Source organism: Sorex araneus, chromosome 4, assembly GCF_027595985.1.
Source record: "Sorex araneus isolate mSorAra2 chromosome 4, mSorAra2.pri, whole genome shotgun sequence".
In the NCBI taxonomy this organism is placed as follows: domain Eukaryota; kingdom Metazoa; phylum Chordata; class Mammalia; order Eulipotyphla; family Soricidae; genus Sorex; species Sorex araneus.
The window spans coordinates 98,476,550-98,493,132 of NC_073305.1; the positions used below are offsets into that span (position 1 = coordinate 98,476,550).

At 36.6% G+C, this 16,583-nt stretch overlaps 1 protein-coding gene across 1 annotated transcript in view; it reads left to right on the forward strand.

Annotated features, from left to right (window-relative positions):
• Positions 1-16,583, forward strand: part of COL19A1 (collagen type XIX alpha 1 chain) — a 383,293-nt gene that overhangs the window by 160,875 nt on the left and 205,835 nt on the right. The window contains exons 12-14 of the mRNA XM_004605970.2: positions 3,756-3,809; positions 13,377-13,430; positions 14,967-15,002. Of these exons, the coding sequence (XP_004606027.2) occupies positions 3,756-3,809; positions 13,377-13,430; positions 14,967-15,002 (144 nt within the window). The remainder of the gene's footprint in view (positions 1-3,755; positions 3,810-13,376; positions 13,431-14,966; positions 15,003-16,583) is intronic.

Below are 16,583 nucleotides of genomic sequence, written 5' to 3' on the forward strand. Positions count from 1 at the left end.
TAACACAAATCTCATGTTTTTAAAATAAATTTTATTACATTACAGTGATCATAATTTTTTCATTTCTTTTGATTATTATTTATTTATAAATTTATGTGTCTTCAGGAGTTCAGCTTCAGTCTGCAGATAACTGACTGTCTCCACTCCTGCAAACCACATTTCAGTACTGTCGCATCACTCAGAAGACTCATCTACTTATTTCTGTTAATCACCATTTAGTTTCAAGTCTAGGACTTAATTTTGCTGTTTATTTTTCTGGCCTACTTGCTTTAGTTATTTACATCTTACTCATGAGTGAAACTTTTTTCTCAGTTACTTTTTATTTAATCGATTTATTTACTTACTTGGTATGGTGATTTGCAAATTTATTTGTAGCTGAGTTTCAGGTATGCAATTTCCAATACCTACTCTGTTTACCAGTGTCATCTTGGTCCACCAGTGCCCCCTGCCCCACCTTCCAGCCTGCCTCTTTGACAGGTATATTCTTAAATTTGATTATTGCAGTTGGATTTCCTGCTCTCAGTTTTGTGGGTTCTATGGTTCAGATATATAGCTACATTACACCTCTTCACTGGAGCGATAGCACAGTGAGTAGGGTGTTTGCCTTGCATGCAGTCGACCAGGGTTCGATTCCTCCATCCCTCTTGGAGAGTCTGGCAACCTACAGAGAGTATCCTGCCCTCACAGCAGAGGTTGGAAAACTACCTGTGGTGTATTCTATGTCATAAACAGTAACAAGTCTCACAATGGAGACGTTACTGGTGCCTGCTCAAGCAAATTGATGAACAATGGGACAACAGTGCTACAGTGCTACTCCTTTTCACCACTAGTGTGTCTGGGACCCCTACCCCCTACTCCTGTTACCTCAGTCTGCCTTTTCTTACTTCCTCTCCCTTCGGTTTATTTCCTTCTCTGTCCCTAGGCCTATAGTCCAGGTTCCAGGCTATTCTAGGTATTCCCTCTTTGATGCCTTGCCTTTCATTGTCCAGTTATTCTATATATCATGGATACATGAGTTTAGCTGATATTTGTCTTCTGACTTGGTTGGCTCCACATGATATCCTCCAGTTCCATCCAAGTTGCAGAAAATTGCCTGGTTTCATCCTTCCTTGCAGCTTTCTAGTGTTCCATTGTGTATATATACCACAACTTTACAATCTACTTATTCGTTGTTGAATAGCTGACTAGATTCCATATCCTAGGTATTGTGCTAACTGTTACAATGGATAATGGTGTACATATATCCTCTCAATGAATATTTTTGTGTCATGGAGGTATAAACCTAGGAGTGGAACTTATATGCTCTTAAGTTCTATTTGTAGATTAATATATCTGAAAATTGGGCATTTGGTTGTCTTTAATGTTTTTTCAATTAAAAATGGTACTGTCAGGTTGTAATTATAACTTATCAGTTGGAAGCTCATGTTTTTCATGAAGAAGGTAACAGGATTTGATTCCCAGCACCATTTTCCCCTAATCACCACTAAGAATGATCCGTGGGTGCATAGCAGAAAGTAATTCCTGAAAACAGTCATCGTTCCCAAACTGATAGCAGAAGTTATGAATAAGATAATAAATGATTGCCCTAGTAGTACAAGCAGATCAATACAATTGCCATGACTACTGTTATACTAGTACTTCTAGACCTACTCCTACTTCAGCTGCACATACACACATAGACATGCACATGTTGTTTGATAGAAGTGAGACTTGTATGAGTGATAAATGCTGTTATTTATTTTACTGATGTAACATATCTAATCATTTTGCTATCACGAATCACGAAATCATGAAATCCCATTAATCACCAATTTCTCAGGTGGGCTCAGTGACATCTCATTTCGTCCTTTCCCTGAGATCTTAGAAGTCTATCTTGGCTGGGCCCTCCTAAAGATGTTTCACTAGGGGCTCTTCAGGGCCAGGGGAATGAGATCCAGCTTGTTACTGGATTTTGCATATGAATACACCATGGGAAGCTTGCAAGGATGTCCCACGTGGGCAGGAAACTTTCAGAAGCTTGCCAGTTTCTCCCAGAGGGAGAAGTAGGCTAAAGATATCGCTTTTGGGAGCTTGCTTTTAAGTCTCTAGATGTTGGCTGTTGATGGGATTACACACACCTGGGTTCCTCTGCCTGTACCTTCATGCGTGAGGCCTATCCGAACGTGTGGAGAGGGGCCTCCAGCATGGCTGTAGCTAGGTTCAGATGGTCTTCAGCCACCGGGAGCTCTGCTCGGGGTGGGGAGGGAAGCTGGAGCCCATCCCCTCTGAGGGGCCCCGGGGAAGACAGCCAGGCGTGCGGGCAAGAGACTCTCTTTTTGCTATACTGATCATTTTTTTTACTTAACATGCTGTTCACTGAGTAAACCTATAAGTTTATTATTTTAAAAATAATAATTTTAAAATATTAAGCATGGGATTGGGGTGATAGCAACAGCAGGTAGGGCATTTGCCTTGCACATTACCAACCTGGGTTTGATCTCTGGCATCCCATATATTCCCGAGTCCACCAATAGTGATCCCTGAGTACAGAGCTGAGTAAGCACTGAGTGTTTCAGGGTGTCACCTCAAAACTAAAACAAATAAATACAAATATTAAGCATACAGTTTCCCCCCTTTGTAATTCTAATTCATTTGTACCATTATTGTTTCTAAAACCTATAGATAGATCTATAGATAGATGAATATACAGGTAAGCATATCAATAGATGGTTAAGTAAGCAGACACCAATTTAGTATTAATTTATGTCCTATTCAGTAGATTTACCAGTACAAGAATACACTTTTCAGATCATGTGGAAACAAAATGCATCTCACTAGTGTATATAGTGCCTATTTTGAACATTTGTGACTATAAAGTGATAAAAATAGGTATTGGTTAATATTTATTCAGTGCAATTTTTCAATTCATTATTTATAACCTATTATCTTATTTTTATCATAAGGACCTTCCTATAGATAAATAAAATTTAATTATGGTTTTAATGGCTGCATTCTATTGTATCAATCGAACTGTATACCATAATTTATTTAATAAGTTCCAGATTATTGGGCTGGAGTGATAGCACAGCAGGTTGGGCATTTGCCTTGCATGTGGCTGAACTGGGTTCGATTCTTCTGTCCGTCTCAGAGAGCCCGGCAAGCTACGAAGAATATATCACCAGCAAGGCAGAGCCTGGCAAGCTACCTGTGGAGTATTAGATATGCCAAAAACAGTAACAAGTCTCACAGTGGAGATGTTACAGGTGCCTGCAAGCAAATCCATGAGCACTGGGGGTGACAGTGATACAGTGTTACAGATTATTGAGCATTTAGGTTGTTTCCCTCCTTTAAGCACAACAAATAGACAAATAGCATTGTACTCTATATATTAGTGTCTGAAACTTATAACCTCTGATTATTTCCTTAGGAAATGTTCCTAGAAGTAAAAGCATTGACCCAAATTAAACCTGAGATGTGTTTAAGACCCTCGATATATGTGTTGCCAAGTTATCCATCAGAAAGTACTTTATTGCTTATGAAAGAAAACATGTAACCCATGTTCTATGAATATTCTTTAACCCTCATTTAGGCAGCTCTGTTTTGAAATTTTATGCTCCCTTTTAGAACTCAGATGTTTTTCACACAAAAAAATAAATGTTTCTTTTATATGGTTAGCAGAATAAACATGTAATATTTAAACAATATAGCTCTTACTTTTTTCTTGGGAAATATTTTTAAATGCACCATTTTACATTATATAAATTTTTTATTTCTAGGGTGAAAGAGGAGAAAAAGGAGATCCTGGTCTAGCTGGCATTAATGGTCATAATGTAAGTCTAATTTTCTTTCCCCCGTTTCTACTCATGTTCTGTTTACATTTCTCTAATGAACTAATACCATTAAAATTGTATTGTTCTTGGAAGAACTAGCACAGTCATAGCAAAGAATGAAGGCAGTTTTTCACATGGCAAAAATAAACCAAATAGAAGCTGGAGCAATAACCCAGTGGGTAGGGCATTTGCCTTGCATGCAGCCGACCCAGATTCGATTCCCAGCATCCCATATGGTCCCCTGAGCACTGCCAGGAGTAATTCCTGAGTGCAGAGCCAGGAGTAACCCCCGTGCATTGCCTGGTATGACCCAAAAAGCAAAAAAATAAATAAATAAACTAAGCCAAATAATTTTAGTTTTCTTTAGGTAGTTCCTTGACTTTTATGCATCCACCCATCAACAACAGTCCCTTCCCCTTTTTAGTGTCTGGGTTGTTTTTTATAGTCTTCATTTAGCTCTTTTTCTTATGTTAGATATACTTCTGTGGCCTTTGTTCTTACCCAGGGTTTACTTTTGGTCATATATTAGATTTTCATCTACTGCAAGATGTGTAGGTAGGAATATAGTGATGTAGATCAAGAAAGAAAGGAAGGGGACATGTGAACCAGTATTGCCCACCTTCTCTTGAACCAATTCTTCAATCTCAGATAATATTTCTTCTTTCCTTTAAGGCAGTTATTCCTCCATGACATTGTTTTATATCATGAAAAATAAAGAACTATCTACTGAAATGTCATATGATCTTCTTCAGGCTATCAAACATACCATTTACCATGGAATAAAATAACCTTACTGGGACAAGTGCCACATACAAATTATTTTACTGTGGTTTCCTTTTTTGACTTGTGTAAAATTATTTTTGAATACTTGCCCACTCTACAATCTTTTTTTTTTGACCTGCTGGGAAAAAGGTCTGTACTAAAACAGTCACCTCAATTTTCTTTCATTAACATTGGTCAGTTTATTTTTTTAAATTTAATCATCATGTGATGCGCAGTTAGAAAATTGTTCATGATTGGATTTCACTCATAAAATGTTCCAACACCCTTTCCTTCACCAGTGTACATTTCCCACCACCAATGCTCCATTTACCTCTCACCCCAGGCCCCCCCAGACTGCTTCTTTGCTCCATGGCAGACACTGTTTTCCCTCTCCCTGTCTCCCTGTCTCCCTCTCCCTCTCCCTCTCTCTTCCTCTTTCTTTCTCCCTCTCCCTGTCCCTATTCCTGTCCCTGTCCCTGTCCCTCCCTGCCCCCCACTCTCTCTCTCCACCCACCACCACCACCTTTTGGGCAATACAGGTAGTGAAAGTTGTCATGTGTTCAGCATGATCATTTCCATCTGCCATGGTCATAGTTCTCCCTTCTCTATCCTAACTGCCCTTCCTGCCCCCACTGCCGTCAACTTATGAATGTCTAGCAAGCTGGCAGCAGTTTTGAATACACACTGAGACCTCAATTCTTATTCTTCATCCCTTTGAAATATTTTTTCTACATGTGAGGTAGAGGAGCAAAACACATCTTAAGAAGTTTGTAAAGATAATGTTGGAATTGTGATAAAATTTTTTAAAACTCATGAATAAAACTAGGAGATTTAAGGGGTTGTAACCTAAAAGAAATCTATAGGTTTAGATTGCATGTGTTAATTCAAAGGTTTGGACTGTTTATCTTTTGTTAAAGTAAAAGGATTGACTTTATATGATTAAACAATTGTAGTCACATATTAATTTGCATGTCTACTCCAAGCAAGTTACTTCATGCAAGTTCCAAATCTGAATAAGACCAAATTTTTGAAAGTTTCTAACCTACTGAGTAGAATGATTTTTTTTGAGAGGGATCTTGAAAGGCTATCTCACACTTCCCCAATCTCAGAGATATCATTTCTTGAGCATCAACATTGTTTAATGTAGTCTATTAATTATATCATAAAGCATAAAGCATGACAGCACATTAATTTTTCTCACTTGGCTACTTAATTAATATGTAGATTTTTTTCACTTAATAATTTTTTTTCATTGCTGAGAATGAAGATTCTATGAGCTCTTGCGCTGTCGCAGCCACACAGTTTTGGATTTTTGATATTTTAGTTCAGTTCACAGTCTAGATGCATATCTGTAAGAAGCCTCTCTGGGTGCCAAAATGGGTTAGAAGACCTCTTGGATCATAGTCTTTAGGAGCAGAAGGTCTGTTTCTCGAGCAGCAGCTCTGGATCTTATCTGGGCCGAGGGCATGTGTAGATGTTTTCTTTTCCTTCATTTTGCAAAAGATGTTCAGGAGTTACAGCTAAGAAGTAATAAGAAAAAGTAAGGAAATGTCTGTCCTTTTCACCTCCAGTATTACCAGGATTAAGGAATCAAATGTTCCATCATTGCATCACTGTTGAGGGCAAATTTGAAAATATGCTGTAGTGCATAAACTGTTTTCAGGAGAAAGTTGAAATTTTCTCCTGACTCCTGCTATGTGGACTACTTTCAGGAGGGGTGCTAGAGCATTCCTATTTTCAGAGGTGAGAAATAGATGCTTGGGAAATTAAGTAACTTTCTTTTAAAGAGCAGTAAACCAGACTTTCATCCTCCATGTTTGAAAAGAAAATCTCTTATTTTTCCACAAAATCATGCCATATATGGCATTATGTATTTTTCCATGTTAAAATAAAATGACTGAAAACTGCAATCATTCAGCATTATGGCAGTTCATTCTGACTTTCAGTAAGCACAGGTACACATTCTAGGGATTAATGGATGTTGTAATAGCTTTTCCAATTTAAATTAAAGTAAAACCTGATGAGGATTATAATTTCAAAGCTATCTTATTAGAATACATAGTGAGTGTACTCAGTGAACCAACTCACTCCATATAGTTTCTGAGAAAATTGGAAGAAGAATTTTATATTACTGAATGAATTCAAAAACCTCTCTTTGCAGTCTTCATTCATGCAGATTACAGATATCTTGATGTAATTGTATCTTTCAATAGTTTCTTCTGTACCAGATTTCCCTCAAATTAGGTAAACTTAGTTCAGATAATGCAAACCTTATTGAAAGTTCAGTGTTTCTCAATGTTCCACTAATGGCATTTGGGGAAAGACCAAACAGCATGTGAAAGACTCTTGCAAGGGCAGAATGTGTAACACATCTGACACTAATCAGTTAAGTGCTAGAAATATTTCTTAGTGATTAAGACCCCCCAAAATTTCTCTGATATCTTTTTAAAAAGTATTCTTGTAAGTGTGTATGTGTAAATTTTGAATTGTTCCACAAAATATTGGAGAGGTAGACTAAAAGTTTTGAACTAAAAGCATGGCCATATCACCTTATATTTAGGCAATGCTTACCAAACATTTATTGAAATTTCCAAAAAATCATTTCTGAAATTTAACAGTAAATGCAAAGCCTTAGGTCTATGAATATTTTATTGTTAAACAGTTTTGATTATAATATACTATAAAACTTATTGAAAAATGATCATAAAATGGACTTGAAAGGGAGTCTTACAATTTGCTACTGTGATTTTAGAAGCCAGACTAATATGACTTGACTCCCAGTTCTGCCACTGCCTTCTGGCATGCTATTTGGAACACTATCTTTTCCCTTTGTGCCTCTGTGCTTTCATTTGCATATTAGGTTCTTAATAGTATTTACCTTAGGGTTTTGGGGTTGCTATAGAATTACACATGAAACATTTAGAACAGTGTGTCACTGTAAGAGGTGTATACACTTATAAAGAGGTGTATATACTGTAAGAGGTGTATAAAGATGTTTATAATTACTAGAAACTCAGTTAAAGAAAACACATTTATCATTAATGGAAATAAATCTTCACTTATTTGTTTTGTGTATGCTTACAAAAGTAGATTTAAATCATTGAATTTAGTCTCTTTCTCTGCATCTTTATTATTGTCTTTCAAATATCCCTTACCAGAATTATAGCATCTGATGTTTCTAAAATAATCATGTTAATCTTCTTAAAGCAATGCAAGCTGTACGACTGAATACAAAAATATTGAAATCACAGAGCTGAGATATCAGCTGGCAGCAGCTGGTGCATTGCTAGGAGTAAGATGCAGTCAGTATGACAGAGGGCAAAGAATTATTGATATGTTAAAAATTCTAAGAACATTCTGTATCATCTGGTTTTTAAAGATGCTACATAGTATGAGTTTTTTCAATATATTTATTTCCCAATCAAAATTAATTTTCTCATCGACATGCTTTTACAGTACTGGCTGTAATAGTGCTCTTCAACCTTCACATTGCCTTTAGATGAATTCCTGTCTTTACATAGCATGCAAAGTCAATTACTGTGCTTTTGAGAATCTTTGTCCTCCTGAATTTTATTGAGAACTTTGATAATAGATGTTCATCTTATTCAGTATTGAATTCAAAGTCTGTCCCATTTGGTTCTTTATGCTTTATGGTGAGTGCTGTCTTTTTCTCCACAGTATTCAATAATATTGATAGCACTAGTGTGACATAAGGAGAAAAATTGCTCTTGAGAAAAGCATTACTGATCTGTTTTGCAGAACCGATCATGATGCCATGGCCTTAACAACATTGTACTTGTCACAAGAAGACAAGAGTTACATGGGCCCACTTCAGTGGCCATAAAAGTGGGAGCTTGACAAATGAAATACTGCTCGGTTGCACTTTATCGTATGTGAGTTAAAGCACAGTTGTTACATATCCATCAAACTGAGCACAAAACTGAGCAAGCTATTAATTATCCATTAAAGTTGGAAAGTAAAAGCAACATGTATTAAGTACCTGTCACATGCTAAGTATGTTTACAACCTATCTTCTCAGAACAGTGTTTAAGATAACTTTTATGCCTATTTTATGGGGAAGCTGAAATAATCTACCCAAGGTTATGCATAAAGTAACCTTTCTTTTCTGACTTTCCTCACCTCTACATCTCTGAAGATGTGAGGACTTCGGGAAAAATTAGGCATCTCTGGGAACTATTACATTCACATTACTATCACTGTATCACTGTATCACTGTCATCCTGTTGTTTGTCAATTTACTAGAGCAGGCACCAGTAACGTCTCTATTCCTCCCAGCCCTGAGATTTTAGCAGCCTCTCCTTACTCGTCTTTCCCAAAGATTGGAGGCTCTTTCAGGGTCAGAGGAATGAAACCTATCATGACTGTTTTTGGTGTATCGAATACACTACAGGTAAACGGGTAGCTTGCCAGGCTCTGCCCGTGTGGGCGGGAGCTTGCCGAGCTCTCTGAGAGATGTGTGTGTGTGTATATACACACACATATATACATATATACAAATATATGTATATATACATATATATATTACTCTCTACGATTTGTTGCCTACTATCTAAACTCCATCAAATATGGTATGGTAATTGTGGAAAATTGGTAGGAAATGTCTTATAATGTGCAAGTCCGGAAAGTGGCCTGGAGTGTGGCAGCAGTTGGGTAGTGAAGGTTGGCTGCAGGGGCTAAGTCCCTTGGGGCCGGGGAGGGTTCTCACCCACCCCACTCTGGGGTGTTCCCAAGTGAAAACAGCCTGGCGCCATGTCCAGTTCTTCTCACAACAACTGGGGGTCATCTGGTCAGGGAGGGATTACATGTGTGGAGTACTTTGCAATTGGACCTTAGGAAGCAGAAATTCTTGACTCAATGGCCAGTCTCTGGGGGTCACCTGGTCAGGGAGAGATGAAGTCAGGGGTGGCTTGCTTCTTCACATGTGGGAGTAGAAATTCCTGACCACAACAGCTGGGGAATCATCTGGTCAGGGAGGGATTCCATGTATGGGATGCTTTGCAACTGGACCTTAGGAAACAGAAATTCTATCCCTTTAATAATTCTGAATATTCACATTAAATTTGATTGAGTTTATAATTCCTCCACCACTTCCTGACCATCAGTGACTGAATAAAGAATATTTAGTTGATTCAATTGATAGAAACTTTCCAATAGAGGTTGTAATCTGAGTTAATAAGAAGTTATTAACTTCTTATTGTTTTATTTGTGCATAATGACATTTAATAATATGTAAGATATGATTATGCATCTTACTTTTTAATAATTAAAATAGCATTGTACCCTGAACTCAATGTAATCCCAGACCCACACCAGAGCTAATGATTGTCATAAGTAAAATGCTATAAGTTTGGTTAATTTTTAAGTAATATTTTTATACTTGTGTGGTCTTAGAAATATAAAGCTTATATGCATGTTTGTAGATGTTCAATAACATTTTAAAATAATTGAATACTTGGTGTGTCCTCAGTTATTTGGTAGTTATCTTTTATCTGGATAGTATCAGAATAAAAAGAAATAAAATCACTTTAATAAATGTATCTCAGCTCATGAAATACCCAGACCACCTAGACCGTTAATTACACCAAGTATAACTCTGTCTTGGTATGTCTTTTTCCCTGACCCTCTTCTGGCACATCTCCAAGTCCTGTTTCTCAGTATATGCCAGTTCTGACTGCTTCTTTCATTTTCACTGTCAATACCCTGCTCAACCCTTTTTGTTCTCTTCCTTGGGAAATAGTGATGACTTCTTCCCTGATTCAAGCCTTGCTGGCTATCTATTTGCATATTGTAGTCAGAATGACTCTGTAAACAGCCTCATAATGTTAGTCCCATAATGTTATTTCTCTGACTAAAACACTTAGGTGGTTTTCCATTAACAGAACAAAACCCATTCTCCTTCCCATATAACCTGATTTTTTTTTTTATGTGCAAATGTCCCTGCCTAACCTTGCTTAATCGCTTTCCCTTTACTCATGACATTCTTTCATGGGTGGTTTTCTGCTTGCTCTTCCTCCTGCCCCAGCACATCCCACAGGATTGTTACATCATAGCTAACTTATTCTTGTTTATTTGTTTGCTTTTGCTTTGGGGCCACATCCAGCAGTGCTCAGTGCTCAGAGATCACTCCTGGTGGACCAGGAGAACATATAAGGTGCCAGGAATTGAACTGTATTGGCTGTATGCAAGACAAGCACTCTAACTGCTGTTCTATCACTCCAGCCCAGGCTAATCCTTTAAAGCAACAAACATCACCCAACACAAACTGTTTTTGACCACCCCAACTGAAATGGTTACACTCTTCCTCCTCTTTACTCTTATCACATTGCATGTGTTTACTTGTTTATTGATACTGTCCTATAAAATCTTGCCCAGTGTCTGGCTGTTTTCCCCCCGGGCCCCTCGGATGGGGTGGGCTCCAGTTTCCCTCCCCGCCCCAGGCAGAACTCCCGGCCGCCAAAGACCTCCAGAGCCTAGCCACAACCATGCTCAAGGCCCCTCTCCACACGTTCAGATGAGCCTCACGCATGAAGAAGGCAGAGGAACCCAGGTGTGTGGGACTCGGGGCTGAGACTTCCAAGCCTGCTCAGATCAGGACTGGGCCTCCTGCGCCCAAATTTCCCATTTCCCATTATCTAGACAGTCACACCCAGGGATTGCCCCCAGCGCCATGTAATCCCATCAATGGCCAGCATCCAGAGACTTAAAAGCAAGCTCCCAGAAGCACACGGCCTATAGCCTACTTCTCCCTCTGGGAGAACCTAGCAAACTACCGAGAGTTTTCTGCCCACATGGGAGAGCCTCACAAACTCTCCATGGTGTATTCATATGCCAAAACCAGTAACAAGCTGCGTCTCATTCCCCTGACCCTGAAAAACCCTCCAATGAGGCATCATTGGGAAGGACAAGGAGAGAGAGGCTTCTAAAATCTCAGGGCTAGGACGAATGGAGACATTACTGAGACCACTCAGAAATTCAATGATGATGATGGTAATGATGATGATGAAATATAACAACTTTAAGACAAATGCTGTGTTTTCTGATAGTAGCCACATTAAGAAAAGAGAAAATAAATAACTGAAATTAATATTGAGAGTATATTATCCCCAAAAATTATAAAATTTATCACTTCTATAAACAATCATTTGATTAAATTACTGAAGTGCTGTCTTACATTATTTTTGTGTTAAATAGCCAAAAATGTATTTTTGTTTGAAACACATTTCAATTCAAACTACTGTCATTTCAAAGACAAAAGCTATGTCAGTAATGGTTAACTATATTGAATATAAAGTCTAAAAGAGTAACTGCATGCAAGGTATATAATGATATTGAATTATTAAAAGATTGAAATAATCGACAAAATTATCGACAAAAATGACATTTTTCTCCTGTGTCCTCAAAATAAATTGGTGCCAACTTGTACTCCAGGGGCATATATAAATAGTGAATGTGCTGCCTATTTGTATGGGCATATATAAATAGGATTTGGAAATAAATGAATATTTAAATATTTAAAATAATATTCTATTATTTGAGTTTTTATATACCCTTTACTTACAAGTACTCCATAGTAGCAATTAAAGAAATATTTCTTTGCATAGTAGCCATCACATCATTTTTTGCAATAATATTTATTTACAGTTAGATGTTTTCTTTACCTATTGTTTTTTATTCTTAAAGCATAAGACTACAGTTTTCACATAATTTTGGCAAAAAGACTATTAAAAGTTCAGTTTTCTTTTATTCCTTTAAATTCATCTTTGGGTTCTGTAGTGAGTGGTTAAAGGCATTGTTTTCACATTGTTTATTCACTACAAAATGTCAGGGCAATAATATTTGGACCCAGATACCTCAGATTAAAACAGAAAGTCACCTTGGTTTACTCTGCATTGTTTGGCTTCAGAATACTTCTTTTTTTTCCATTATTGTTCTCCTCTCATCCAGTGTATTATATTAAGGCTGAAGGATATTTTTCCTATTTGCCACACAGTCGGGATGTGTCTATCTAACCTTCTATTTAAACTGAACATTTTCAGTTGTGGAACTGATCTCCTACCCTGAAATCTATTCAAGTATATCTGAAAGCTGTCATTTCTGAGTCAGATCAACTAAATACCCATTAAAATACCCATGAGTCCGGAAGATTCATGAATATATTTGTCAGATATGCCGTCTCTGTCTTATGTGTTTTACCTGATAGCTTTATAAAACTTGGTTTAAAAAAGGAATTAGAGAACTAAAATATACGTTAAAATAAGACAGAGATTACATTTTAAATCCATTTTCTGTGAGTGATCAGGAAAGAATCCATCCTACATTCCCTCCACCCCCACCCACCACAACCACATTTCTTGATAGAGACATAAAATGTTTTTGACTTAACTCTTGAAATTTTTGGCAAGCTTTATAAAGGCCAAATCAATGCTAAATCAGAGGTATTTACAACATCCACAAATTTAATCCAAAGTGGATACTTAAAAGCTCATATAGACTAAATGATGTTCTCCCAGATGGTGAATTAATGTCATTTTAGCAGGAAGCAAAGTTGCACAAATATGCAGTATTGAGGACTCGCACTGATTTAATGTATCTGCACCCACCACAGCACAGATGTTGCTTATCATTTTAGTGCCAGTTGTCTCTGTTTCTCTCTATACTACACACTGCAGAATGAGATTTGGGAGTTCAGTAAATTATGATTTAGTTCCTGACTAATACTTGTTAAAATTTGAAGCTTTTTTTGAGCTATGTATAGAAATCACATTGGTTGTATTCTTTGCACAGGGTCTGAAAGGCGATTTGGGTCCTCAAGGCCTACCTGGTCCTAAAGGAGAAAAGGTATTGTATTTCACCCCAAAAGTGCCAACTGTTTTCTAAGAAAACCTTGAAAATCTATGCGGTGACTTTTTACTGTTGGCTGTTTAACTGACAAAGGTTAATTTTGTTAAAATTAACCAAGGGCTATTATGTTCAAAAGAATTTGAATAGAAAAAGTCTTTTGCTTCATTAAATTCATTTCAAGAGACTAAGTGCACAATTACTAGTTGACATTAATTTGTATTTATAAGATTTCCCAATTCTTTCCCTTGTTAAACAGTATTAGGTATTCCATCACCACATCAGGGAACTGTGCCAATGGTACTGAGCTGCTACCTCCATGGGGAAGCAGGTGGCTCCTGGGGAAGGAAGCAAGCATTAGATCTCAGTCTTAGTCTAGATACTTCATTTCCTGTGATTTCTCTCATATGACATTTTATAATCAAACGTTGACAGTGTCTTGAATAGAAATAGTAAATTCAAGTGTCAATTGGATGATCCCAATTTGATGATCATTGTATATGTGGGTATTTTACATGGCATTAAATTCTACATTCTTTAATCATTCAACAATCGTAGTTGATCTCCTCTATGGTAAAGTTTATCTTGTAAATAAGTCCTCAAGTGACCGATTCAGGCTACATCAATGTTCTTTAACAGTTATTGATACATTTTATTCAGTTGTTACAAAAGATAATCATTAAATAATCCTGTCATAACTTTTTCAGATAAATAGATTAGAAAACAGAATGTTAGTTTCAATTCCAGAATACAATATCCCTATGTCCCATGCCACACAATGTATTTTATCCATAATGTCCATCTTAATGTCCACTCAAAGCAGTGATACCCTGGACTTAATGGCTAAGAGCCCTTATAAAATAAATAGGGCAGAGCTCAGTCAATATAAAATACTAATTACATGTAAGTTGAAAATAGTAAACTTTTAAGATGAACCCTCTTAAAATATTTTAATAGTTTCTCAACATATCTGCCTGGTGATTTGTAGTTACCTAGGTCAGCAAAGGAATTTTAGTATCTTAAAAACTACATAAATATAGGCAGATCTCTCAGAATTGATGGCAAGTGCTATGCCAATTCAGCAGAGCTTTAGAAGATGCAGTGGGACTGCATCTTGCAGCTGGGAGCATGGAGTGGGGAGATCCACTTATTATTTCTGCTGATCCTCATGCTAACTTTGTCAGAAAATTTATCTGTCGTTGTGACACTCCCCAGCTGCTCCATTGGCAACTAACTGTATTTGAAGAGATATTCTTTCTAATTTGGGCTTAGTAGACAAAAGAATAGAAAATTAGATTATTTTAGTCTTTCAAAACAAGTTCTGTGGTTGCACAGAACACAAGGGGTACATAAGGTGATATTTATATCATAAGCTAAAAGCACACCATGTATTTTCACTTGTACAGCCTTTCATGAAGTTCTATTTTTCTTTCCTTTAAGACTTGTGTAGATATTGCTCCTATGCATTCAAAAATGTATGAATAATGTGCAATAAAAGACTGTTGGTAATTATAATTTTCTAAATACATATTTTAGGGAGATATGGGACCTCCTGGACCACCAGCCCTAACTGTAAGTATTCTTGAAATTAAAATTTAAAATTAAAAATTGTCATGTTTATTATTCACACTATATGATGACTAGCCATTAATTTCTTCCAATATGTGAACTGTATTTGTATTCTGGTCATTATTTCCTTTGAGGTGCAGTAACTTCTTAATTTAAAGTAGTCCCATTTGTTTATCTTTGCTTGTATTTGTTTGTCCAGTGGTGTTTCATCCTTAAAGATGCCTCTAACTTCAACATCATAGGGATGTCGGCCGGCCTATATTTTCCTCATGTGCCTTTTAGATTCAGATCTGATATCAAGGTCTTTTGTTCATTTTGATTTGACTTTTGTGCATGGCATTAGAAAGAAATCTGAGCTTATTTATTTTTTTCATGTGGCCAACTCATTTTCTCAGTGCCACTTAAAGAGTATTTCATTGCTTCATTTCATACGTTTTATTTCTTTATCAAAGATTAATTTGAATATACACTTGAGCATCTGTCTCTCATACCATTGATTTGAGGGTTTGTCTAAAGGAGAAACATTTCTTCATAGATGAAATAATCTAAGGAAACAAAAGTTAACTTACTTAAGATTAACCTATTCAACTTAACAATGAAACTTTATGCTTTAGCTTTATTTTTTTAATGGAAATAGAAACCATTTACTTGAGAAAAGATTTACAACTACATATTATGCATTCTTATGCTTTAGGGGTTATTTTAAAAATTATTTGACCATTTAAAAAAATTTTATTATTAAATCACCACGTGGAAAATTACAATGCTTTCAGACTTAAGTCTCAGTTATACAATGCTGAAACACATATTCCACCACCAAAAAAAACCCCAGTATACCTCCGATCCCTCCCCCCACCCACCTGTGTAACTGATAAATTTCACTTTACTTTCTCTTTACTTTGGTTACATTCAATCTTTCAACAAAAAACTCACTATTATTATTAGGAGTTGCCCACTAGAGACAGACCTGCTGTGGAGAGATATGAAGTTTTGGATTTCTGTATTTTAGCAACTAAGTACAAGGAAATTTCTTCCAGAAATTGGATCATTGCCAGCTTGTATCTCTCATTAGTGGTCAAAACAGCATGGTACTGAAATAAAGATAGACTCTCTGATCAGTGGGTTAGAACTGAATACCCAAAGACAACTTCCAGATCTATGGCCAACTCACATGGCCAACTCCACATGAAGTGGAGTAAAGATAGTCTCTTCAACAAGTGGCTTTAGGAAAATTGAATAGCCACATGTAAAAAATGAAACTATTCCTGGAAACTCCCTAATGAACCCTGGTTGGCCACATGCAAGGCAAGCACCCTACCCTCTGTTCTATTGCTCTGGCTCCACCTTCATATTTTATTAATTCTTCTCACTCTTATTAAATTATTTGTAGAATAAATATCTCATTTAAAAATAACATCTATCAGCATAAAATTATTCATGCTATTGATCTTTTTAGATTTACATACCTGTAAAAAAGTTTTATATAGTTTTGGAAAAAAGTCAGCTTATCATTGATTTACAATTCTGTCGGATTTCAGTTTGGCTTAGTTATGTGTGTCAGTGTTACCACCTGTAAAACAAATT